Genomic DNA, 27,150 nt, shown 5'->3' on the forward strand with positions numbered 1-27,150 from the left:
TGTCTCGCGGGCCGAGACAGCAAACACTGTCTCGCCCGTCGAGACAGCAAAAGCTGTCTCGCGAACCTGTTTTCTGCCAACTGTTCTTGGAGGTTATAAATACCCTCCTAAGGCCATTTTTCCAGAGGCTGATCATTGTGAGTACTTCAGAGCAATCCAGAGCAATCCAGAGCAGAGAGAGAGCAGAGGTGCTGATCTTACGGCCAATCCTTGATAATCAGGCTTTGACTTGATTTCAAGAAGAACGACTATCTTACATCGATAAGATATCGTTTCAATTTCTCACTTCGATAAACGAAGTCAGAATCATAAACCCCTCACGGTTCAATCAGAATCTGTGATTTGGTGGTCCACGAGTCAAAGCGCTCCCGGCACAGGCAAAGATCCCACGAAAGCAGTGATCCAAACAACGATCCTGCGTTTATTTTCTCAAGAGTTGTAATTTTCTTTTTGTTGTGTAAAAGAGTCTTATAAAAAGGCTGTTTTCTTTGAATTTATTGTAATCGACCGAAGATATAATGAATTCCACAACGAAACCAACTTTTGACGCAAACAAGCTGGCGACCACAGTGGGAGCCAACGGTCTCGCTGCCGAGACCGTCGTGTCGCAGCCGATCAAGATTCCAGTTGAATCCATGGTCGAATACGAATTCGACCAAACCAAGTTTGAGGAATATTTCTCATCATCCTCTTCAAGATCTTCAGTATCTCGCAAGTACAAGAGGATCTCACAATTGAGGAAGACTTACATGCCAAAGAAGGCACAAAATGAAGATTCTCGCTTGATTGTTGCTGAGAATTTCACTCGCAATACCTCTGCTCACAATGGCTCTTATCTAGTTAAAGAGTCATCGAATCAAAGCCCGCCGGCATTGACGAAAAGAGCTCGTCAGAGACAACGCCAACGCTGTGCTCGCCAAATGGCTAAAGCCTTGGAACAAACCGACGGGGTTCGTTACCACGCGGACCTAGAGTCGAGGAGACATCGAGTGGTTCAGTTGTCTCAACAACCAATCACTCGTATCTCTGCTAAAACAACGACGGATGAATGGACTATTGTCAAAAAGACTCGTTCGACCCTCAAAGAACGTATACAAAAACGTCGTGCAAAAGCTGCTAATGCCCATGCTCTCTCACAACAAAGACGAGAAAAGAGAAAGGAAATGGTGACCAAAGAATCACCAAAACTTCGTCAAGTTTGGATTCCAAAGTCTGGACTTATGCAAAATCAGCATTCGGAGCCCGTTAAGACTCCATACCCACAAGGGGGTGGTTCTAAACGTGCGACTCCCGACATAACCTTGGATCGCTTAAAGACAAAAATAAATTGTCCTGAGAATGCCAACAAGGTTTTATACCCCCAGAAGAAGACGCATTCACCAAATGATATCGTCATACCTGGGAGATCATACCAACAGACGATACGATTTTTTGGCAATCATACCGATGAATCGTATTATCAAGTTGAAGTTGTGAATAATTTTCGAAAGAGAGTTATTCGAGAGATAAACTCTCGTTGTTCCTGTGCGCGACTCGTTAAAACAGCATTATCAGAATGTGACTGTTTCAAACGAGAAGTCATCCCACGAAAAGTCTCTGTATTATCGAAACCTAAGCCGAGACATTTCCGCAAAAGAAGAGCAGCTGTCCAAAATGATGAATTCCCTGAAGTCACCATCAACGTGGCTGATAGAAGAAAGTCTAAACAGCATTCAAGTGACTCAAATCCCGACTTTTCCCCGAAAGGAAAAGTCAATCCAAGAATTGCTCAAAGGATGTCTCGACTCCAATTAGGAGCTATCAGACGCAGAGACTACAAGAGAATGCAAGAAGGAATGTCCTCGGAGGATGAATTCTCGGACACTTATTCTGCAATCGCTTCTGATGATACAATGTCTAGCACAGGACAAATCAGAGAAGTATTCACAATCACTGCTGATCAGTTCACTCAAATACTTCAGGAAGCTCTAGCCAAACAACGTGAAGAAATTAGAGCTGAAGTGAAGACAGAAATGAAGTTGGCTATCCAACAAATGAGAGAACTGTTAACTCAACAGCCTCAACCTCCTGAGTCCAATCAGCGATTTGAATCCAGCCACCACACTCGGAATGTTGTAGATGACAGTGATCCAGAGGTGGATGAAGTCATTATGGCTGATACACCTCCCAATGGCAATAACGCTGGGGGTGGTTTAACGGATCCTCCCAATAACGATATTGGGGGTGGTTCAATAGCACCTCTCACTGGGGGTGGTCCAATTATCTTTACTCGACATCATTCAGAAAGAAATGAAGACGATGACGGGAAAATGCAAAAACTTGAAGACAAAATCAATGCTTTGATGACGGCTCAAGAAGTTAAGAAGACGGGTATTCCATGTCCTTATCCGAGGGAATGGGATTCAATACCATACCCGACCAAATTCAATCTGATTAACTTCACACCGTTTGAAGGGAAGAGTTCGCCGATTCAACACTTGATTTATTTCAAGTCTCATTTGGGCATAATCTCTGGAAACGAGGCCTTAATGATCCGGTCATTCGTTGGCACCCTTCGTGGGCCCGCCTTCGATTGGTATCGACGGCTCAAGCCAGGGAGTATCAATTGCTGGGATGACATAGAAAGTTTGTTCCTCAGCAACTTCTTTGATGATGACGCCGAAGTGTCAATCGGAACCCTTCTAGATGAGAAGCAAAAAGACGGAGAGTCAGTTGACAACTTTGTCAAACGTTTCCGTAACAAAGCAATGAATTGCAGAGATCCTATCACGAAGGAGTTCATCCTGCAAACATGCCACAATAACCTCTCCATCGATGTCTTGGAAGCTCTGGGGGTTGAGCCGTCCACAACTTGGAAGGAGTTAAAATTTCGTGGCGAACAAGCTGAACACTTTCTTAAAAGAAAGAAAGTTGAGAGAGTCCAACAAATGACATCTGCCATCATTGGGAACGCAACTTTCGATCCGAAGTTTCAAAAAGAATATTCATTCGAAGAGGATGAAGCTCCAGCCATATTGGAATACCTCCTCGCTAATGACAAAATCGAGCTACCACCTATTAAAGATCAGGATGGTGCTAAAATGATTATGGATCCAAATTACTGTGCGTACCACAGAAGGATTCTTCATCCCACCGAAATTTGCTTTGGACTCAAAAACAAAATCCAAGCCTTAATTGACTCCGGCGTCATAACGGCGAAAGAAGTCGAGTAAAGACGACCATAATACTCCATCGGATACACGAGTTTAAACTGTTTTCCCTAACTCCATTGGGTACACGAGTATAAACTGTTTCCCCTCACTCCGAAAAGTATACGAGTATAAACTGCTCCTCGATACTCCAAAAGGTATATGAGTCTAAACTATTTCCTTTCCTTAACGGGAAGTTCCTGGAGAATCCTATATTCTTAAGGATAACCCGAACATATGACTGAGGTTAACGTACTCCTCGTTATACCCAGTTTTACAAAGAAAGCTGGGGGTCGATAATTCATGTAATGGGAAGTTCCTGGAAGAATGTTAAATATAATATTCTTAGGGATAACCCGATTATTATGGACAGAATGATAAATACTAAGCTCCTATTATGATTTTCGAACACTCTTTTGCTGAGATGAGATTCGATCACTTCGTTAGATCAATCTTCCCTCACAAAACCCATTTGGTCAAACCTTTAAACAGTTAGGACCGAAGCCAAAATCCCCTCTCGATTCGTTCCATGAACGAGAGGTCCACAAATTGAACGATCAAACCTTTAAACAGTTAGGATCGTCTCAAATTCCCATTTCGGTCAAACCTTTAAACAGTTAGGACCAAAGCCAAAATCCCCTCTCGATTCGTTCCATGAACGAGAGGTCCACAAATTGAACGATCAAACCTTTAAACAGTTAGGATCGTCTCAAAACTCCAACTTGGTCAAACCTTACTACAGTTAGGACCAAAACCAAAATCCCCTTTCGATTCCTTCCATGAACGAAAGGTCCACAAATTGAACGATCAAACCTTCCTACGGTTAAGATCGTCTCAAAATTCCCATTTTGGTCAAACCTTTAAACAGTTAGGACCAAAGCCAAAATCCCCTCTCGATTCGTTCCATGAATGAGAGGTCCACAAATTGAACGATCAAACCTTTAAACAGTTAGGATCGTCTCAAACTCCCATTTGGTCAAACCTTTAAACAGTTAGGACCAAAGCCAAAATCCCCTCTCGATTTGTTCCATGAATGAGAGGTCCACAAATTGAATGATCAAACCTTTAAACAGTTAGGATCATCTCAGAACTCCCTCTTGGTCAAACCTACTACAGTTAGGACCAAAACCAAAATCCCCTTTCGATTACTTCCATGAACGAGAGATCCAGCTTCGATTTGTGCAATCAAAACTATAAAAGTTAAGATTGCTTCCAATCTCAATTGATCAAACCTTATTCAGATTCTCTGAATAGAAATCCCAATTTAAATTTCCTTTGTACCAGGAGATAGAATATAAAATTCTTCCTCTCCGATTCCGGGTTCATCTCTACCAACAAACAAGAGACCAGGAGATAGAATATAAAATTCTTCCTCTCCATCATCGGGTTCATCTCTACCAACAAACAAGAGACCAGGAGATAGAATATAAAATTCTTCCTCTCCATCTTTGGGTTCATCTCTACCAACAAACAAGAGACCAGAATACTCCAATAGGTATACGAGTCTAAACTGTTTCCCTAATCTCAACAGGAAGTTTCTGGAGAATATCACTCAGAATATTCTTAAGAATAACTTGAATACTCCAATAGGTACACGAGTCTAAACTGTTTTCCTACCCTCAACAGGAAGTTTCTGGAGAATATTACTCAGAATCAACAAAAAAGAGACCTGATTACTCCAATAGGTACACGAGTCTAAACTGTTTCCCTATCATCAACAGGAAGTTTCTGGAGAATATTACTCAGAATATTCTGAATACTCCAATAGGTACACGAGTCTAAACTGTTTCCCTAATCTCAACAAGAAGTTTCTGGAGAATATCACTCAGAATATTCTTAAGAATAACCTGAATACTCCAACTAGGTACACGAGTCTAACTGTTTCCCTAATCTCAACAGGAAGTTTCTGGAGAATATTACTCAGAATATTCTTAAGAATAACCTGAATACTCCAATAGGTACACGAGTCTAAACTGTTTCCCTATCATCAACAGGAAGTTTCTAGAGAATATTACTCAGAATATTCTTAAGAATAACCTGAATACTCCAATAGGTACACGAGTCTAAACTGTTTCCCTATCATCAACAGGAAGTTTCTAGAGAATATTACTCAGAATATTCTTAGTCTTTACTGTCTCGCGGGCGAGACAGACTTTTACTGTCTCGCCCACGCGAGACAGTCTTTGCTGTCTCGCCGTGCGAGACAGAATTTACTGTCTTGCACGTGAGACAGTTTTCAGATGGTCAAAACTACCTTTGCAACTGCCCTACACGTGGCCACTAACTGTTCAAGAACGTGGGAAACGTCGTGGGCGAGAATCAAGTGAATAACTGCCAGAATAACGGAGTTTGAAACGTGGGAAAGCAGTTACATCGAAAACTGCCAGAAATGTAGACAGTATTTTACTGTCTCGCTGGGCGAGACAGCAAATTTACTGTCTCGCTGGGCGAGACAGCAAACACTGTCTCGCCCGCCGAGACAGCAAATGCTGTCTCGCGAGCACTGTTCATCCAGAGGGTTATAAATACCCCCGAAGGCTATTTTCACAGAGGGAGCGAGGAGAGAGGCTGATCATAGGGAGCATTTCAGAGCAATCCAGAGAGCAGAGGTGCTGATCTTACGGCCAATCCTTGATAATCAGGCTTTGACTTGATTTCAAGAAGAACGACTATCTTACATCGATAAGATATCGTTTCAATTTCTCACTTCGATAAATGAAGTCAGAATCATAAACCCCTCACGGTTCAATCAGAATCTGTGATTTGGTGGTCCACGAGTCAAAGCGCTCCCGGCACAGGCAAAGATCCCACAAAAGCAGTGATCCAAACAACGATCCTGCGTTTATTTTCTCAAGAGTTGTAATTTTCTTTTTGTTGTGTAAAAGAGTCTTATAAAATGGCTGTTTTCTTTGAATTTATTGTAATCGACCGAAGATATAATGAATTCGACAACGAAACCAACTTTTGGCGAAAACAAAAGAGTTAGATCGGCAATATAAGAGAAGCAAGCATATCATGTTCGTCTCTTACAAAGGCGATACATAGTCTGAGCATCAATAACATAAAGATTGATGTTTCGAAGTTCGACGATAAGATTAATTTCGGATTGAGGAGGTGTCAGGTAATGGACGTCTTGGATACACAGATTTTGGAGGAGACTCTTGAGTTACAAGAGAAACACGAAGACATGGAGGACAAGGTTTGTAAGAAGATGAATAGCATGGCTTGTGGAGTTATTCGGTCATGCTTGACGCCAGATCTTATTTATGACGTAATGAACAAGACGTCGGCGAAGAGAATGTGGGAAACACTCAATGAAAAGTATCTTACAAAGAGCATTGAGAACCGGCTTCACTTGAAGAAGAGGTTTTACCAATTCAAGATGAAGATGGGAGTTTCTATCAGGGAGCATGTTAACAATTTCACGAAGCTACTTTCAGATATGGCCAATGTGGATATCATGGTTGAGGATGAAGATAAGACGATGTTATTTTTGTGTTCGTTGCCTGAGGATGATTACGGTACGTTCGTTCTTACTTTGATCAATGGAAAAACTATTGTTAGCTATAAGGAAGTGACCTCAGCTTTGGTTTATAAATTAAGGAAGAGTGATGGTGAACCCTCCGAGAAGGCATCGAGAGATGCACTAGCAGTTCGAGACCGTGATTCAAACTGCCGCCAATTCAACCGCTCAAAATCAAAGAATAAAGGTGGCCATAAGAGTATTGGTAGGAATCAATGTCACTTTTATAAAGAAGAGGGACATTAGAAGATCGACTACCCAAAATTGAAGGACAAAGCCGGGAAGAATAAAGGGAAAGTTGTACAAGCTTCGAAAGTAAATGTTGCAAAAGCTATTGATGAATATTCAGAGTCAGATTCTTCGGGCTATTCGTGTCCTACACTACCATCGGTTTGCTATACCGACTCCATGGAGTGGATGTTAGATTTAGGAGCCACATTTATCACATATGCCCTAGGAGGGATTGGTTCTCTAGCTTTAAGGGGATGGAAAGAGGGGATGTCGTGCTTATGGGAAATGACCATGTATGCCCTATTGGTGGTATTGGTTCAGTCTAGATTAGGATGCATGACGGAGTGGGAGGGAATTAAAAGAAGTAAGGTTCGTGCCGTAGTTAACGAAGAACATCATTTCTCTTAGTACTTTGGAGGCAGCTGGTTATCGGGTGACCTTAGAGGATGCTACAACAAAGGTCACGAAGGGTTCTATGATGGTGATGCGAGGAGTCAGGGAAAACTTCATATGACACTTGAAGGACAAGACAGTTACAGGGGGTCAGGGAAAAAATCACAACTCCGCTGCACTTCGTAAGTTGACTTATGAGTCGACTAATGAGTCGACTAAACGTGCACAGATCTGAAATGCACATAAAAACTCAACTTTAAACCAAGTTTAAAATATCAAATAAATTTCAAAAATTATGAAACTTTGGGAGATGATTGTAGACATGATAATAAACATGCTACAAAAACTGGTTTTTAAAAAGGACCTCTCAAATGAGAAATATCATCATTTTACAAAATATTCTAAAACATGAGAATGTGAACACATGAGTTTTGACATTTTAGCTTAACCATGTTTTGAAACATTTCAAACTAATTTTGTAGACTTAATAAAAGATGTATATGATTATTATTAAGTCTATAAACCAAGAAAACAATATTTTCTCAAAATTACATATTCTATGCAATATATTCTTAAACAAAATAGAGTCTGTAGCATATGATTATATATATGAATGTAAATTTGTTTCATATCTATATAGTTAAACCAAAACACAATAATAAAAAATTTCTTCTTCCACTTGTTATTTTTATTTTATTAATTGTGAGCTCACTTTACCCTAATTTTTCTCCATCTATGAAGCAATCTAATAATCTTTCCATTATGTTTACAGGTTGTCTCATGGCAATATTAGGGGAATATGTAGACAGTGATCTTTTTCGTGCAAATGAAGAAATAGAAAAGACGACGCAAGAGAATCATCTACATGAAGATCAACATTTAGACGACGCAAGAGAATCATTCTCAAACTATATTATTTGGTTGTGCTTTGATTAGAGATGAGACCGTCGAATCCTTCATGTGGGTGTTTCGAACATGGCTTAATGCAATGTTTGGTAAGCATCCTACTTGTATTCTGACAGATCAAGATCCTTCAATGAGGAAAGCAATAAGTGAGGTCCTTCCTAATACGACTCATCGATTTTGTAAGTGGCATATTCTTCGGAAAGCACGCGAGCATCTAGGCATTTTATTTGGTACAAAAGAGAAGTTTCAAGAGGATTTTCTTAGTTGCATCAATTTTAGCTTAACAGTTGAGGATTTTGAGTCAAGTTGGACTACTATGATAGAGAAGCATGGAGTTGAAGATAACACACATCTAAAACATTTGTATCAAATTCGAGATAAGTGAGTGCCATCGTATTTTAGAAATATATTTTGTGCTTTCATGTCTACAACACAAAGAAGCGAGAGTTTCAATGCACTTCTCAAGGGTAGAGTCAATAATCATACAACAATTTATGAGTTTGTCATGCAATATGAAAAGGCTCTAGAAGATCGATATGACGTAGAAGAGGAAGAGGATTTTCGCTCTCTGCAATACAAGCCAAGTTCGTGGTCTCCAAGCCCAATAGAGAGGCATGCACAAAAGATTTATACTAGAGCAATGTTTAGGGTCTTCAAGGATCAACTAAAAGAGATATTTTCATTTTCTCTGAATGAAATGGAGCCTAAAGCATTATACAAACTAGTGCAAGTCCCAAACTCAGACAAACCAAGTGCTAGAAGAAGAACTTATATGGTTACCTTCCAAACCCCTATGACAGTATCTTGCAATTGTAAAATGTTTGAATTTAGTGGAATGGTGTGCTCGCATGTGCTTAAGGTGCTTTTGCATCTTGATATCTTGGAAATACCCTCTGAATATATTTTAAAGAGATGGACAAAGTCAGCTAAGGAAGAAAGTTTTGATACACACCAATGTCTTAGCACTGAATTGTCAAATTCCTCCTCAAAGACTCTAATGTTTAATAGTTTGTCTCGAAAAATAATGAAATTGGTTGCAGAAGGTTCCACGTGTATTGAGTTGTATAATTTAGCAAATAAAAAAAATAGATCAAGTTGTGGGAGAATTAGTAGAGGCAAAAATGCACTTACTAGAGAATAAATTGGGGCATGACGACATGACGCAAATCCAAGGTTCTGCATGTTCTCAAACACAAGAAAGTATTATTGATAATAATTGTATAGTGAGAGCTCCTCCTATTTCAAATTGCAAAGGAAAAAGAAAGATGCAACGTTTCAAGCATCCTTCAGAGTTGAAAGCTAAGAAGCAAAGAACTTGTGGGAAATGTCATGGGAAAGGCCACAATAGTCGAACTTGCAAGGTAAAATTACTTTTTTATTCTCAAATGTGGGACAATGTTCCTATGCAAAATATGATATTTCTAATTTTTTATGAGATTTGTGCAGGCCCAAACAACAAGTCATGTAGGAAGCGTCAATGAGGAAGAAGAGGAAGATTTGGAAGACCAAGAAGAAGAGGATGAAGATGTTGAAGAATACTACTACTAATAACCTATTCTAATCTTTCTTTTGTTTGTCAATTTTCTTTCGAAGCTCTCTGGATATGTGAAGTTACTAGATGGATCATTTTCTTTTGTTTGTCAATTTTTCTAAATTGTTATTTTCTCATTTAGTAGGATCACTAAAATAAAATGTTTTTAGCTACTTTTAATTAAAATATTTTTTCTGTTTAGAAGATCGACTAATAAAGTTCTGTTGTTGTAAGACATTAGAGTACTATTATATTCAATCCTGGAGAAGGAAATAATAAGACAGAGAATGACTCAGTTGATATGTCAAAAGTTTAAGAACAATGTTATTTTTATGATTGCTCCTCTGCAGTGGATGCCAATAGAGGAATATGCAGTCATGTATAAATTCTGAAGTACAAGGAAGTATCAGAAACCATCTTGGGCACAAATTCTGAAGTACAGGGAAGTATGCAGTCCTGTAACCTTCCGCTTGTTGAAGTGGAGTTTCACTTGTTGAAGAGGAGTTGAGAAACCGCTACTTTTAATCACAATACATAAGAATACAAAACAATCACTATACATAGAAATGCCACAAAAATATAATTTCCTCATATGTGAATACATTGCAAGGATGGTGGTTTCTGCAGATAAATATCTCATCGTTAGCAAGGACTTGTTGATAAAGGAAAGGTTTTTCGATCTTGAAGTGAATCGACCAACAAAAAGAAAGTCATCAGCTCACGTATACAAAGAATTACCACAACCCAGCAAAACTACAATGAAACAGAGAGGTAACAAGTCCCATAAGACAGCAAAACTCGCAGCATGCAGACATCGCAAACAGATACCAGAACTAAACACCAGTACTCATGACATATAAAAACTTCTGCTCTGGAGGCAATCACAAAACCCAACAGGCATTTCAGAACTTATTCATCAGTTTCTCAAACTTTAAACCATATCCAAAGAAAAATAAGAAGATATACTTCTAACAAGCATATCTGCATCGTAAGGACTCACAACACAAGAATTCCATAGACACTACAGAATACATGTTTTTAGATATTGTATGACAACGTAAAAGGCCACTCTCATTCATATGTAATGTATATATGGAATCTTAATTTGTAGCGTTTATGAATGCTCTTCCAGGCTGACGATTAGGGAGTGGTCCGTAGCATCAAAGCAGCTACATCACACACCATCGAAAGGATTTATGAGGTCTTTCCCAATGTACAAGAGATTTAGGGGGGGGTCAAAAATGCCAAATAGCAGTGCTATAAATAACATATTGGGTCACAAGTAATGACATTAGATAAGAAACCCAATCAGGTGCAACATTTTTTGCACTTTAAATTGATTAATACAAATATTGCAATTTTGACATTTACCAGATATCGGCATACAACAACAATGACCTTGCTAAATTAACAAGGAAAGTAGACCAATTGGGTACAAAATAATCATGTATATTATCTACAGCCCCGATTCAATCTCGCGGAGGAGGGAGAGAGAACAGAGTCAGCAGCGGGGTTAGGGTCACGAGCGAGAGAGAGAGGGAGTTGGGTTCAAGGCGGAGTTGGTCGGCGGCGGGGTTGGGGTCACGAGCGAGAGAGAGTTTTCTAACCGGCGGCCGAGAGAGAGTTGGTCGGCGACGGGGGTTGGGGTCACGAGCAAGAGAGAGTTGGTAGGCGGCGGTGCCAGGCATCGTGTTCCTCTCCGGCGGTCAGAGCGAGGAACATGCAGAGAGCTGGGTCGAGGGCTTTGGAGAAGGAGAGGATGGTCGAGATCGGGAGTAGGAGGAGAGGATGGTCGAGATCGGGAGTGGGCTCGCCGAAGGGGATGGTCGAGATCGGGAGTAGGATGGTCGAAGGGGGCGATTGTTTGAGAGAAATAGACGTGCCCCCTTTTAAGATTCAGATTTTTTTTAGCTACAGAATCATTATAACTTGATTTCCTATTTTGTGTGGATTTGCTTAGACGAAAATACCCCTCCTGCAATTAATTCATGCCATCTCATCTTGATTAGATCTTAATCTAAATTTTTAATCCAACGATTATAAACTTTGGTGGACAAGGGCTCTTATCAACTTAAGTTGACAAGAGTTTTTCTCTCTCTCTCTCTCTCTATATATATATATATATACAAAGAAACCAATATAATGTGTGTGTATATATAATTGAGCTTAAAGTACTAACACACATAACATAAACCTAAACTAATGTTACCCAAACTTGATATTGATCTTCAATAAGCTTGACTTGGTACACATTGCGGGTGAAGCTAGAACTTGAATCTTCAACTTGAATTGCATAGACTTTACCCACTATTATGCCAACCTCCATTGGATATGATCGTTGAAGCACAATTCCATTCATCCTCCAACATGTTGTTTGTCTACAATTGATACAAAAACATAAACACTAGACAAACAACATTAGAAGTAAATTGTTTGTAAATCATCATCAAAACAAGAAGACCAACACAAATGAATTTTTTTCTAACATCAAAAGAAGTCTAAAAAAATTATAGGAAGCCAAATAGCCTGTGTTACTATTTGCCAGATAGATTCCTTCAGTGATTTTAAACGAGTCAAAAAAGTTCAATGAGGGGGTGTACTCGCACATGAACAAATATTATGAGGGTCTATCACACAAATAGAACTATAAATGGACTATTCGCAATTGGGCGATAGTACAAAGGACATTTTCACAAGTAACTGATAAATCTATGTATTGTCATTTTCACAAGTAACTGATAAATCTATGTATTGACTCTATAATATCAAATTTGATGGATACATAAAATAAAATAAACAGATTAATTTAACATTTAAAAACATAGTTTATTATGAACAAGGAAACCTTATTGTATTTTCACGCATTAAGTGTAGGAGTATACAAATTTACTAACTAAAAACTATAGAAATTGCCAAATTCTAGCAACGTTGATCATTAAAAAATAAAAAAAAATAAAAATATAAACCTTTTGTAATGCTTCACGAAAAGACAAATTTATAAAATAACATAGCGTACGTACTTGGTACGTGAGCATACCTGTTTTATTGTTTTTTAAAAGTTTTTTGTTGGCTACAAAATACTAAAATGACTTGTATAACAATATAAATTCTGAACAATTACAATTTTTTAAATGAATAAATTACGATAAAATTGTATATAAATAATTGTATGATTAATTATTATAGTTTGGATAATTATTATAATTTATTCATAGTTTATTTAAATAATTATAATATATTAAATAATCTTTTAAATATAATAATATTATGCATAACATAATTATAATACTATTAGTAACTACATTTTATTACACTACTAGTAAATAATTTACTAAGTTGTATAATTATTAAATTACAATGCAATATATTAATTGAAAAATACTATTAAAATCACTATTCTATTAATACTATTACAATTACAATAAATATAAATTGCTTTTCATACTATTATCATACTTTTAAAAGGATGATACGATGAAAGGTAACAGATAGTCCTTCATGAGACTAAGACGTGAAACACAAAGTCGTAAGACATAAGCATAATAATTTTTTATTATTTTAAATTTTTTTAAAATTTTAAATATCATGTGAAGATAAATTAGGGATAAATTTCAAATATTCATTAAATAACATAATTAAATAATAAAATAATTGTGCGACTAAATGTTTTGGTAAAAAATAAGGAAATACATAATTAATAAGAGGTTATATATAATTAATGAAAAATTAATTATAACTAATAACATATTTGAGATTATCAAATTTAAAAGATCATAAATAGAAATTAAAAGTTTTGACGAGGCAATCTCATTTTACATGACGTTTAGATAGAAGTAAGATATAGATATAGATTAGAGGAACAGAGGTCTACATGTAAACTACTCACCCCCAATTCGCACGCTGCGTGATTACGTGCTACTCCCGCCGCCAACAAGGCTAGTCCAAAATGGCCTTTTCAAAACCCGACCCGCTTTCTCTTTCTTAGATCCGCTTTCTCCTCAAGCCCCTTCTCCCCTCTTCATCTCTCTCTCTCTCTCTCTCATCTCGAAGCTAGGGTTTCCAATCCAAATCGAGGAAGAAAAAGAAGAAAGGGAGAAGAGTTAGGGTTTCACAGCTACCCGATCGATGGCGATGCAAGCTGGGATGGGACTCTCTCGGATCCTCCTCTTGGTTGGAGCTGGTAAGCGAGCCCCACTTTTAGTCGATTTTGGGATTTTGCGATGGATTTTATTTTTTTAATATTTTTGTGTGTGGGTATTTTAGGGTATACTGGTACGATCGTTCTGAGGAACGGGAGGCTGTCCGAGATCTTGGACGAGCTTCAGGTGCGGCGTCCATTGATTGTTGTGAAGATGGAATTTTGAGCTTAAACTTTGTGATTTGTTACTGTTTGAGATTGTGATTTGTGTAATTTTTGTAATTTGCAGGGTCTGGTTAAGGGTTTGGAGAAATCTAAGGGGGAGTCTGGAGGTGACTCCGACGTTGCTGATGCCCTCACTTTGCAGGTAATCAGAACTTTAATTTTATTTTTTTTATTTTGAGCATCTTAGCGTACTTTGCTGAATTAAGAATTGTTAAGAAATAAAAATGTGAACTGTGTATAAAATTATCCAGTATTACATCTTTGCAACTAACTAAAATATAACTTATTGTGTATTTTAGTGAACTTTGCTAACTTAGGAGTTAAGAAAGAAAAATATTAATTGGGTATAGAATTGAAAAAGAACAATTACTTGTTCCCTGCCTGTCATCAGCTGTAATGCTGTATATTGGATGCGAGGATAGGTTTTGTATTAACATCCCATATTAGGTCTTTTTATATATTTAAGTTTAGTGAGTTATTAACTTGATGAAAAATACAGTAATACTTAGCACCTTTTTATATAAACTTTCATGAATTATCATGAGCTTGAGTTGCTCCTTTGTGATCATCTAGGTCCGTCGGCTGGCCATGGAGGTCCGTCAACTTGCCTCCGCACGTCCAATAACCGTTGTCAATGGTTCTGGCCAGGGAGGTAAGGTGACAATGCTGTATCTTCTGTGTATTTTCTATAATTTGAAGATGATGGACATTTGCTAGCTTTTTTCTAAATAACCATGTCCTTAATTGGGAAGATATCTTAATAAATTATAGAGGACATTGGCTATTGCATTGCAGATTTTGCTTATTGCTTGTATTGCCATCTTTTGTTATTTGTTTGTTGAAATAGTTTTTTGCAGGCAATCCAGTAATTAACGCAATAATTTTTTTGTTCATTTTGAGTACTTAGAGCATATTTGTCTCCTCGCTTATTTTAACTTATAAGTGAGTTTCTCCTTATAAGCATCTAATATTATGTTTGATGAGTGCTACTTATTTACTTTTTATTTATTTTTTTACTTGTAAGTTATAAGTAGAAAAAATAAGTTGGGATTTGCCAACTTATTTTTTTGGCACTTTTAAGTAAGTTAACTTATTGCTGTTAAAAGACTACTTTGTCCTTTAACAAAGTAAGTAAAAATAAGTAATAAGTAACTTATAAGGTTTTACAAAATAAATATTAGCCAAACATGCCCTTAACATATGCTGGATTGCAAGTGTCAAGCCTTTGGACTATTTTGAAAGATTGAAACTTTTCTTTTTTTGGCTTCTACCAGGGAACGTGTCAAATCTTCTAGTGCCAGCTGCAGCTGCGGGTGCAATAGGCTATGGATTAATGTGGTGGAAAGTAAGTCACATCACAATTGCTAATTTGCATTTAACAATATCAAATGCACCTGCTGTTTTTTGCTTGTGTGCTTTTGTACTTAATTTCTATTCTTCCTTATGAAATAATTGTTAGATATTTTATTTTTGGGAATTTATTTTATGTGACTATCTGATTTCTTTCTATATCTAAAATCGCTTCTGTTTTTTTGTAATATTTCATAGTTTATATGTGAAGGATTTTATTTGCGACCTTTACACAGGGAATAGTGGTCATTTTTTGCCTTTCATCGGCATTAAAATGAAAAGTGAACTTGTATGTTTGATGCCTAAAGTAGTTAATGTCATGTATGGACCTTACAATTTTTTGGTGTCTCTTGTGATATTAATGACTTGTTTGACTCATCTTTTCTGATCCTTTAGGCTTAGTTAGCACATTTGTGGTTTACTGACCTCTTGTTTTAAATAATTTTCAGGGGTATTCTTTCTCTGACCTCATGTATGTGACCAAGAAAAACATGGCTAATGCTGTTTCAAGCATGACAAAACAGCTGGATCAAGTGTCTGCTGCCCTTGCGGTAACATCCAATTTTCCATATTTTTCTTCTTTCATGTACTGGTCACAGAAAACTAGCATGTTCTCACATCTTCGAGTGGTGATAGCATGTATGATGATTTTAAACGTATTACCTCATCTGTTATACAAAACTTGTGGAAAGCTAAGATCCATGCATTTTTTTCATTGTTAGCTCAAGTTGTTTTTGTGAAAAATTCCTAGTAGGAAAAGGTGGGAATGCTGTTTAAAAGTTTGAATACTTCAGCGAGAATAAAGTTTGGGAGTTAAAAGTATACATTCTTGAATATATGCACATGTTTATTCGAGCTTATACTCAATTATGTACCATTTGTTCTAATTTAAAACACTCCTCATACACTTCTTGGACTTGTATTCTACACCACATCTATTTTTAATATATTGATCTGATGTAAATGAAAAAATAATATTGATCTTATGTAAATTATTAATTTTAATAGATAAATATACGTATATATAGCCGTCTCCTTGTACCTACTTTTTACAAATTTGCAGTGTCCAGACCACCACCCACAAATAAGTAGTTTCCCGTTAGTACAACAAGCTGGATAACTTGATCAACAAGTGTCCCAACAAATAATTTTACCCACAACAACATGTTGCAAGGATGACAATGAATGGTATAATGATCCAGTTGAAATTTTCATGGTATGTTCTTGTAACTTCCAAGACAATTTCCCGTCATGCCATGGCATATGACTCAACCCTCCTCTCTCCCCCCACAAACAAAAAAACCACTCCAAAAAAATACACGTAAAACCAAGAAAAGAAACAAAAAAGAACAAATAGTAATAATAATATCAATAGAGCATTGTAGGCATAAGTTTGTACACAAATGCTGAAATGCATATCACACATCTTATATTTGTATGCATTGATTGCTGCAGGAGGTGCAAGGAAATACATGTAAGTAATGTTGCAATGGAATAGATCTTAGACGGAAACTATGAGGTAGGGTACAAACTGTCATTCTAATATATGGGGTAGCAAGTCGCGACAAACAACCAAGAAGGAATAACTGTCAAGTAAACCAAGAAAGCATAGGTGATGAATACATAACAGGCTTATCCAATTGTTACAAAGTACTGATGGACTTCCAGAGAGCTCACAGGACTTCTACTGTTAATACATATCTCATTACTTCATAAGTCTGAAAAATCCTATTCATTCATTTTTAGAGCCATCCTTTTGTAAGATTCAGTTGTAATTATTGTAGTAGCCGTGCTTTATTACATTTAATATTATATAAAATTGTCATTATATGTAGATATGGTGTCCATAAATCTACTATTTGTTTTTTTATCAGGCAGCGAAGAGACACTTGACCCAGCGAATTGAGAACTTGGATGGGAAACTGGATGAGCACAAGGTGTTATCGACGGAAATTAAAAATGAGGTAATGCTTTCATGAACCTCTCACTACAAGGTTAGCTTTTAGGCTGGCAGTAAGTATATAGTTCAGTTGGTGCTTGAAATTTGATGACGTTATATAATGGCTGATTTGTAGTCTCTTAAGAATCCCTTTCTTCGCCTGCTTTTATGTTTTACTTTATCTCTTTATGGTTGTGGTTTTGGGTACAAATGATTTTGGTAAATCCTGTTAAATGTCTAGGGATATAGTTGAATGAGGGAACTGGCTATTGTATATAAGTAAAAACTAGAGTATACTATAGTCTGTTGTGAATTTATACCAAATCTACTTCATTCTGGCAAGCAGGTATCAGATGTTCGTGGTAAAATCTCAAATATTGGTTATGATCTGGAGTCTCTCAAAGGAATTGTTTGGGGTCTGGTGAGTATTCTTCTAATAATATTTTGGACTATAATTGTTTATTAGTTTGGTACTTCCTGATGGTTTGTTCTTCTGACTGCAGGATGGGAAGATGAGTTCACTTGAAAATAAGCAGGTATGCTCATAACTTATTCCAAATAAAGCTGGTTAAGCTAGATCTGTGTCATAGATCATTTAGACTTGAAGAGTTACTTGTTTTTTTGCATCTTTCTTTCACGTTGTTAGCCAAATGTCTTAGCATGATATACCAAATTGTCGGTCTATATATATTTTCTATAATCAAGTATTATTTGCTGTTGTATATCATTTCTTTGCTGGTTTATTTCGTCTGACAAAATTTTGCTGACAGAATTTTGCATGTGCTGGAGTGATGTACCTTTGTGAATTTGTTGCGGACAAAGAAAACAAGATGCCAGAATTTTTGAAGGTTTGACTTCTATTAATGCTAGTATACTTTTCTTCATTTTGATTCAAATTGCTGTCATCAGATTGTTCCACAACTTCTTCCAGAGTTTTTTTTACCATAAATTGGTCTATAACTTGTGCTTATACGATTAACTTTTATCGAAGCAAGTTACTAAAATGTTCCAGTTTTATGAGGTTGCCCGCATCTGCAGACAATGCTGCCATCAGTTCATAATCCTTTAAACATATAATACAATAACCTTCACAGGATTGAAGGATGAAATCTAAATGGGAGTGACATCATAAGTTAACAGAACATTGGATGGATGGAATTAATCGTTGCCAGATTAGACAAGAGAGAGGGGAGACCACATTAAATTGTTGAGGTTACCTTTAACAATTAGAATTTTATGTTCTTTAAATGGATCAACATCACTTTCTTCTCTCTCACGTGTCTGTGTGTCTGAACTTGTTTTTTCCTCTTTATGTTCTCAGCCCCCACAGATGTTTATAAAGTGCTTCAGACTTATTTGAGGAATATGTCAATACCACTTAGTTTTGTTTTTCATGTCATGAAGGATAATAAAAATTTTATAACAAGCAAAAGTACCAGGTAGTCTTAAATTACTTCATTACGTTATATCTTCACTTCCTTTCAGCTCTAGTGTTCTACTGGTTCAATCCTGCAATTATCAGTCGAGATATGTGGTGAAATACTGTGTGTCGTAACTTACACTGTGACCATATATTGAGTATGCTGTTAGCTGGTACCTGATAAAACAACATATTATCTGGGAAATATGGTAATTCCAAAATTTTCTGCACGTATTTAGACCTAGTGGTATTTTTTAGGGGATTCTATCTACCAAATCGGTTACTGTTGGTTTGTGAAGTTACTTTGCCATCCCACGACTTGCAGACCTTAAAACTCTTATGTCCTAACCTACATGGGGCTACAAGGTGCACCTCAAAGGACAATTTGTTAATTTTCATATTTGCTCACATTAAAAGAAAACTGAGGTGCATTCTAGGAGAGCCAATCATTTGTTTAATAGCTTTCTGATTAGCATCTCTATTTTGTTCCTTTAATTTTTGGACTTTTTTGTATTTATCTTCCTATGTTCCTTTAGTTTTTGGACTTATTTGTATTTATCTTGTTCATTTCAATTGGCCAAGTTCTTGTAGTTTAGATTAAGAACATCTTGAAATACTAAAGTCTTCCTCAATTACTGTTGGATTTGATATTCATGGATCTTTCAATTGCCTAGCATTGAGATAATGGTAGGTAGTTCTCATGTGTTCTTAATTGTGGATACGAAATCTCTTGGTGTTAGCATTAGTGAGTGTTCATATTATCAGTGCACCATATGATATCGGAACCTCATGATGCATGACCAAGTTGTATATTAGTGAAGGCTGTTTCTGTGAGCACCATCAAATTTAGTCTCTTAGGGCTTTGCAAGTGGCCTACAGTGAGAGTCCCATGCACGCTTGCCCATGGCTTTCCCTTGACAATAGAAGTAAAGAGGCAGGATTATGTAAGTTTTGGACTTCACCATGTTTTTTCAAGGAATAAAAGTGTCAGCTACTTCAGTTGAAAAAAAATACTCATCCTTCAAATTCCGTGATAGAAAATGACAAAGCAAAACTCAACTGTCGTTTTCCTTCTCTTCTTTTCCCTCTCCCTTCAAGGTTAACTGATTGGCAAGACACGATTTAAAACTATCATGCTCTCTGCTTGAGGGAGCTGTGGATTATGTCGAAGACATATAGGAGATCTGCGAGATGCACTGAAGAAAGTCTTTATCACAACAGTGAATCCATATATAACTATTGAAATTTAAAATAGAATGATTGGACAGCCAGACTCTTGGAAACCAATACTTCCTGATTGCACAGCCTGTTGAGACATTATTTGAGCAATGATGAATTTGACCTTTACTCTGCCAAGCTATATGTTAATTTGTTATTTTCTTTGCAATATACTGTTTTACTCTATTTCTTGGTTGTTAATGTATACATACTTTCTTTACTTCTCAGTTACTGTCAAGTTCTCGTCAAGGCTAAGACTTCGAATTGTAGCTTAATCTCCTATCACCACAAATTTTTTGGATCTTTCTTGAGCGTAAGGCAAGATATGATCTTACTAGCTGGCTGACAGTTTTCTTATCATACGTTGCAGGATGCACCCAAGCCTAAGCGCCATTTCCTGGGATATAAGGAGGTGATCTCTCTTTTGCCTTATTTGTTATTTCTTATCATCTTAGGTATCCCGGATCTCAATGGTTCTTTTTTACTTCTGTCTTGCTTTTGTCATATATCGACCATGTATGCAATATATTATAGACCAGTATGAACTCATCTACTTCTTGAAATGCGAACCGTACTGTAGACAATCAAATGTGGACAACCCACAAAAGATGATTATTGGATTTGACTACCTTGTTGCATCTCTGGTCTTATTGTATCTATGTAGGGTCTAAAGCAATTTATGAAAACTAAATCAATTTGATTACCTTGTTGCTAAGGGTTTTTCTTGTATCCATGCAGGGTCTAAAGCAATTTATGGAAACTATTGAATCAGGAAATTTCGACCAGACCCAGACAGAAGCGAACCTCCCCAATGACACCAATGCCTTGGATAATTTCAAGGGCTTGTCTAGGTACCAACCAACCTCCTTTTTATGAGAAATCCAATTTAAACGCTTTGGGCCCTTCCCAAGTGCTAGTAATGCCAGTAGGTGATAGGTAGTATCGCGGATAACAATTTCCGTTTTCAAACTTTTAGCACCTTATAACTATTTTCCTTTTGCTTAAATTTATTTTTGTTTTGCAGGACTGCTTCGATCAAGTGCTTATGAGAATGTATGTATAGAGAAGCATACTTTTTACTTGTGAAGTGAAATAAATGTAGAAATGGCCATTCCATGAGCCTCTTGTTCATTTTTGTGAAGGAGAGGTGCTATGAGAGCAGATTTTATCCTGTATAGGATTGTATGAGTTGGTGGTATTTGATTACTGTTTGACTTTCTTCAGATTGCTACGGAGCTGTACTGTCGCTCCTTTTATATGTAAAAAATTGTTCTGCGGTTTGAGGAACTTAAAATCTTTTTAGCTTCAATTGTAACGTTACTTTCATGCTGCAAATTAACAACTTCTCGTATACCATTATTTGGATTGTAAAACTAAATTATTCTGTGAGTTTCGCTGGATACGTTGCGGTGATATTTGACTATACCCGTGTGTTTTATTGAATCGCATCTACACGTTCCGAGCGTAAGAATTGATTGCTGTCCTTGTCAAGTATTAAACGGGTACAGGACTAATAGTGTTTTATCGGTCAGTTCGTGTTTAGAATTCACTAGTATATTTTTCTTCGTGTATTATTACATGCGGAAAAGGTAACTGAAATTTTTATTTGGAAACCCTGCAATAAAAGACTGAAAACTTGAATTTTCAAACGACCAATCTAACTCAGAAAGAGGTCGGAGGCTAAATAATCTCAGGTAGGATCCCAAGCTATAGTCTGAACTCTAAAGTCCAAATTATTTGAACCATAACAAAAAGGGTTGGGAGCGAGGTTATATGACGTAGAACGTCTTGACGAATACATCTCATGTATTATTCGCAACGCCCTAAAAATGAAAGGTGAGAATCCTATCAAAACGTCATTGTCTGAACCACACGTAAAGTGTTCAAAATAACTCCACGTATTGATAAGTTCATAACGTCTCGCGCCGTGCGGAGCGTTCTCGTAGGAATTGTACTAAAAAATAACAGAGTCAAAACACCTACCTAGGAACACATTTGCAATTTGGTTGTAGCACAGGGGGCTAGCCTGCAACAGTAGACCCACAAGGGGTCGTCTAGCTGCAACAGGGTGACAATGCAAGAGGTCAATTCACTGTTAACCCTCTGTAATATCATGAGTTTTTTCTGTTAAATATAAAAAAGAGGGATCATAAAAAAATGTTTAAAAATATTGACGTTCGGACGGAAACTACAATAACGCCATCGCCGTTTCGGACGAAGAAGATAAAACCTCTCTAAAACCCTTCGCTGTCCCCTTCCGAATACAAAGAGGGGTAAGAGAGTGAGAACTCAAGAGGCGGGGGTAAAAAAAAAAAAAAAAGAAAGAAAGAAAGAAAGAAAAAAATGGAGCTCCTCCTAAATTTCTCACTAACTCCCTCTCCTCTTCTCCCTTCGTCATCTCCTCCTCCCAAAACCCAATTATCCCCCAAAACCCTAATAACCCTACAAAACCCTAGACCCACCAAACCATCTCCTCCTCCCAAAACCCAATTATCCCCCAAAACCCTAATAACCCTACAAAACCCTAGACCCACCAAACCCCGCCTCCCAATCTCCTGCCGCAGCTCCAACTACTTCGACCAGCAGCGGTTCTCCCCCACGGCGCCGCCCTCTCAACCCCCCGCAGGTTCACCCTAACCTAAGCTTAATTAAACTCCTCCGGCGGAGCATTTGAACCCTCACTTCCTCTTATTTTGGCTGCAGGTTCGGTTTCTAGGGTTTTCGTTGGGTACTCGATCTACAAAGGGAAGGCGGCGCTCACCGTGGAGCCGAGAGCGCCTGAATTCGCTCCCTTGGATGTAGGGTTTGGATCTTTAGCTTGCGATTTTGGTTAATTTGTTGAAATTCTAGTTTTTTTATTATGAATTCAGCTAATTTTAGATAACTTTCAGTCAGGAGCGTATAAGGTGTCGAAGGAAGGTTTTGTTCTGCTTCAGTTTGCGCCAGCTGTGGCTGCACGGCAGTATGATTGGAGCCGGAAGCAGGTTTCTTTTTCCCGATGATTTCTTGTTTGTTTCCTGGGTTTTTAGTGGTAGAATTGGTTGCGAGTAGTTATAGATATTAATGCGATAATTTTTCACGATTTCCATGTGAATTTTCTGATGGCTGATCTTTGAAGATCTGTGGGTGTGATTCTAGATTACACTGCCAAGTGAATAATGCGATCTATACGATTGATTGGTTTCAGATTTTGGTGACTCTTGCCACTGTTTCAATATGCAAGCAATATGCATCACGAATATTATCAATTTTATTGATGCTATTCTTCCAAACTGCATTTTTTGGGTGTTTTATTTATTTATTTATTATTATTATTTATTTTTTTTGTGGGGGGGGGGGGGGGGGGGGGAGATAATTGTTTGATAAATGATGCCCCAGTGGCCCCAATTATCATTGGTCCTTTCAGCTGTGTGAATTTAAGTGTTGTTTCATTGTGGGCTTGAATTCATGGGCTTGATTGCAGAAACAGATTTCCTGCAAGGGAACCTCATGAATTGGGTTAACTTCTACATTAGACGGTGTTTCTTTGTGTTCTTCTTCTTCTTTTGTGTGCACATTAGATCTGTAGATGAATATTGATTCTATAAAATGTACACTGTATTCACGAGTTCTTAATAAATTGCAATGCTTCCTCATTTCTAGAAATATTATTAAAGTGTATAGCGCATCTCATTTACTTTAAACTTTCCTATATTTTTGGAGGGTTTACGAGTGATTTCTAAAACATGCACATGGTTAGTAATTACACTTATGACATTTGGCATAGGTCTTTTCTCTATCTGTGACGGAGATTGGAACTTTGATGAGCCTTGGCGCAAAGGACTCATGCGAGTTTTTTCACGATCCATTTAAAGGGAGGAGGTATACTGTTTCACATATTGTAGCATTTTAAATATTATGCCAGTCGTCAGTTTAGTGTTCATACTCTAATAGTGATTTATGAATAGATACATGCACATGTTGAGGAAAGATAAACACAGCTATGATCTCATGCTAGCATGTTTTGATATTTTATTGCTTTGTCTCATGTCTGCTAAAGTTACTTGAAATCTAAATAAAAGAGCTGTTGAGGTATGATTGATTTTGCTTTGGCTTTATTTAAAATTTTGAGTGATTTATTTGAGGATTCGAGGGATATGGTTAAGAAAGGGAGTCTTAGCTAGGAAGGAATTAAATTGATCTCATAGTCTAAATTTATTTGGGAATCTTTCGGCGAGTTTCTTGATTTTCTGATCAGGATTACAAAGAATTCAGTCGTTATGCTATGATTAAGGGCCTGCTCCCCTTGTGCATGTGATTCAGCAAGAGGAGATAATAGAAAATAAAACAATGAGTGGAGATATTGCTAACATGATTGTATATCTTTACTCTCTTGAAATCTTTTAGGTGTTCCCTAGTGGATATAAGCATTGCCAAAATGACCAAAAAGCTTGATGCACAATTTCTACTTTCTTGCTTCTTTGTTGGTGTGGTATAATTTCTTATAGTATGTAGAATTAATTAAGATCCAGCCCTTGGATGTTTCTGTCCGCTGCAAAGTTAAGTATGCTAATAGATGGGAATTTTCTTCTTTAAAGTAATCTTCATCGCTAACATTTTACTTAAAATAGTTGCAAACATGAGCCCCTTTAAAATGTTTGTTTGTTGGTCATGGTCATTTTTTATGACTAAAAATTTACATGTTTAATTATCATCAGCCTTTTTTTGTAGTTATTTGTTATCACTCTTTGAATGGAGTGTTACTTGTTGATCCATGCAGTGATGAAGGAAAGGTTAGGAAGCTCCTGAAGGCAGAACCTCTTCCTGATGGCACAGGGCATTTCTTTAATCTCAGTAATTCTCCATTACTCAAATACTTTAGATTGGTACCTACTCCTGTAAATAGGAAATGTTTAATCTTAGTGGTTTATTATTCTTTTTTTCCCCTTGTGATATCTGGTGATTCACATGCCTGGATACTTGGTGGCAGATAAATTTTACACACTAGGTTCTGCACTTTATGAAAAATCTAAATCTATGGTTTTGCATTTGTTATGCTTATAATTTCATGCGAAGAGAGACGTCAGCTAAAAAATTGTACTGGCATGTATCTTCTAAAATAGTCTTGAGAATGCACGATTATGGATTAAATTAAATTACACCCTAAGTGTTTGTATTCAAGTTTCCTTTTGTTTTATGATAATACCTGGGTGAATATATTATACTGTCACTGTGTTATTAATGTACTTACTATTGTAGGTGTTCAGAACCGCCTCCTAAATGTGGATGAAAGCATCTATATTCCTATATCGAAAGCAGAGTTTGCTGTGATGAACTCGACCTTCAATGTATGAAACATTTCTTCTGTATTCTTGTTTCGCTTATCGTTACTGACATTTGGTAATATAGGTGTTTATATTAAAAAATGCTAAACGTAGTACAAGTACTTTATCATGGAAAATTTCCTGAGCTTTGCCTTTTGCCCATTGTATGTATATATGCAATAAATAGGAATCATACCAGATCATGTAAATTTTGATAGGCTTCAAATTTTGCCTATTGCATGTCTGTATGCCACACATAATAATCATGGTCGATATAGTCAATGTTAATTATTAACTCAAATATGAAGGATATGATTTACTACAACTCAACAAATATGGAAATTGTAAAAGCTAGTTGAATATGATCATAGTGAAATATCAATATATTTTTTCTTTGACTTAATGCGCAATATAAGGAACAATAAAAAAAATCCGTGATTGGTGCCAAAAACCAAAATTGAGCAAAGTTATCAGCCTACTGAATCTGGAATTATTTGCTGTTCACATGTAATATACTTTTATCTTAGAAGCTTGGGTTTTACCAGAACTGAAGTTACTGCCTGGTTAGAGTATTATATTTTTCATATTGGATGGTAATTATGGCGGGAATGGGATATATATTGCGCTACCTAAGATTAATCACTTGCATGTCAAACTTACTTGAAACTTACCATGTAATCTGAGATACAACAACCTAATATCCTATTCATGGAGAGAAACTTGGTATTTCTGGTATACAGTATCATTTGGGCTTACACTTCTGCGATCATGTCTTTCATTATTGCAGACTGCTCTTACGTTTTATAAATTACTATGATTATAATGTTATTTCTTTTTGCTGTTCACGTCTTTCATTATTGTAGATTGCTCTTACATTTTATAAATTACTATGATTATAATGTTATATTCTTTTTGCTGTTGCTTCAGTTTATTTTGCCACATCTTCTGGGTTGGCAAGCTTTTGCAAACACTATAAAACCTGAGGACTCCATGCGTTCAAGCAACACCACCTCAGCATCTGGGGCTGAGTTGGAATGGGGCAGATGAATTATCTATCAGTATCAAGACGAATGAAGGAAATCAAACAAGGTTAACCACATCCATTCACTCGGGTCTCGTGATCCTCATGTTTTTTTTTTCTGCAAATGAATGTCGACCACCATTTTCTAATTTTGTGCTCGCCCTCAGGATGAATTTCTTTTTTTTTTTCCTTTTTTTTGTTGAGATGGTGAATGTGTAATTAGTTTGCTTGTGTAGGTGATTAGAACTTTTCTTCTTGTAGCCTCGATGCTTGTAGGTGACTGTGTTTCTAGTTCAGAGGAAAACTTGTTCCTGTTTGCTGATTGTTATTGTTTTTTGGTTCTCCTATCCTATACGTCCAATATTACTAGGCTTTCTCTCGTAGTCAAGTTGTTTTGGTATGTATGAAGTAGGATGGGTGAAGCGTTCATATTTAAAGAGTACAAGTTTTTTGAAAGTCTTTCAACAAGAACGGGCACAGCGAATTTAGATAAGATTCATAGTAGAAAGAGGAACATAAAATCTTAGATCTCAACCCTGCATTCAAAAGGTAAAATCCCTCTCTAGACCTCCTTAAATAACTCAATTATATAGCGTGGTACTCGTAAAACCCAAAATAAAACCCATCGCGAGAAATGACGAAGTCTAATAAATAAAGCATGGTGAAACTATAGAACCTGTCATAGCAAATGCGCTTCTAATTTGTAATGATATTCTTTTAAATGCATAACGGCCATGAGTAATATCCCAACATGGTAAAGCTAT

General features: G+C 36.9%; 3 protein-coding genes across 4 annotated transcripts; all 3 read left to right on the plus strand.

Moving 5' to 3' along the window:
• On the plus strand, positions 9,392–9,857 carry LOC109843245. The gene is made up of 2 exons (XM_020412179.1): positions 9,392–9,602; positions 9,688–9,857. The coding sequence occupies exons 1-2, from the start codon at positions 9,399–9,401 to the stop codon at positions 9,787–9,789; spliced, it is 306 nt and encodes a 101-aa protein (XP_020267768.1). The 5' UTR covers positions 9,392–9,398; the 3' UTR covers positions 9,790–9,857.
• On the plus strand, positions 13,703–21,413 carry LOC109827977. The gene is made up of 13 exons (XM_020395006.1): positions 13,703–13,952; positions 14,036–14,097; positions 14,200–14,277; positions 14,709–14,787; positions 15,410–15,480; positions 15,935–16,036; positions 17,360–17,449; positions 17,771–17,845; positions 17,928–17,960; positions 18,195–18,272; positions 20,433–20,474; positions 20,801–20,913; positions 21,087–21,413. The coding sequence occupies exons 1-13, from the start codon at positions 13,898–13,900 to the stop codon at positions 21,109–21,111; spliced, it is 903 nt and encodes a 300-aa protein (XP_020250595.1). The 5' UTR covers positions 13,703–13,897; the 3' UTR covers positions 21,112–21,413.
• Positions 22,312–26,709, plus strand: LOC109827984 (single-stranded DNA-binding protein WHY1, chloroplastic-like). Of its 2 annotated transcripts, XM_020395017.1 has the most exons (8): positions 22,312–22,457; positions 22,530–22,688; positions 22,766–22,860; positions 22,954–23,046; positions 23,829–23,923; positions 24,822–24,895; positions 25,301–25,389; positions 26,293–26,709. In XM_020395017.1, exons 1-8 carry the CDS (start codon positions 22,406–22,408, stop codon positions 26,410–26,412), a joined length of 777 nt encoding a protein of 258 aa, XP_020250606.1. In that variant the 5' UTR covers positions 22,312–22,405; the 3' UTR covers positions 26,413–26,709. The 2 variants fall into 2 exon arrangements, with proteins under 2 accessions (XP_020250606.1, XP_020250602.1); XM_020395013.1 differs by having other exon boundaries at positions 22,312–22,688.

The sequence above is a fragment of the Asparagus officinalis genome, chromosome 1 (genome assembly GCF_001876935.1).
Source record: "Asparagus officinalis chromosome 1, Aspof.V1, whole genome shotgun sequence".
NCBI classification, from domain to species: domain Eukaryota; kingdom Viridiplantae; phylum Streptophyta; class Magnoliopsida; order Asparagales; family Asparagaceae; genus Asparagus; species Asparagus officinalis.

Coding starts and splice junctions, on each gene's coding strand:
- LOC109827984 (XM_020395013.1), top strand. CDS start 22,406: ATGGAGCTCCTCCTAAATTTCTCACTAACTCCCTCTCCTCTTCTCCCT. Junction 22,689..22,765: donor GCCCTCTCAACCCCCCGCAG/GTTCACCCTAAC, acceptor TTTTGGCTGCAG/GTTCGGTTTCTAGGGTTTTC. Junction 22,861..22,953: donor CTGAATTCGCTCCCTTGGAT/GTAGGGTTTGGA, acceptor GATAACTTTCAG/TCAGGAGCGTATAAGGTGTC.
- LOC109843245 (XM_020412179.1), top strand. CDS start 9,399: ATGACGCAAATCCAAGGTTCTGCATGTTCTCAAACACAAGAAAGTATT. Junction 9,603..9,687: donor ACAATAGTCGAACTTGCAAG/GTAAAATTACTT, acceptor AGATTTGTGCAG/GCCCAAACAACAAGTCATGT.
- LOC109827977 (XM_020395006.1), top strand. CDS start 13,898: ATGGCGATGCAAGCTGGGATGGGACTCTCTCGGATCCTCCTCTTGGTT. Junction 14,788..15,409: donor CAATGGTTCTGGCCAGGGAG/GTAAGGTGACAA, acceptor GGCTTCTACCAG/GGAACGTGTCAAATCTTCTA. Junction 20,475..20,800: donor ATTTCCTGGGATATAAGGAG/GTGATCTCTCTT, acceptor GTATCCATGCAG/GGTCTAAAGCAATTTATGGA.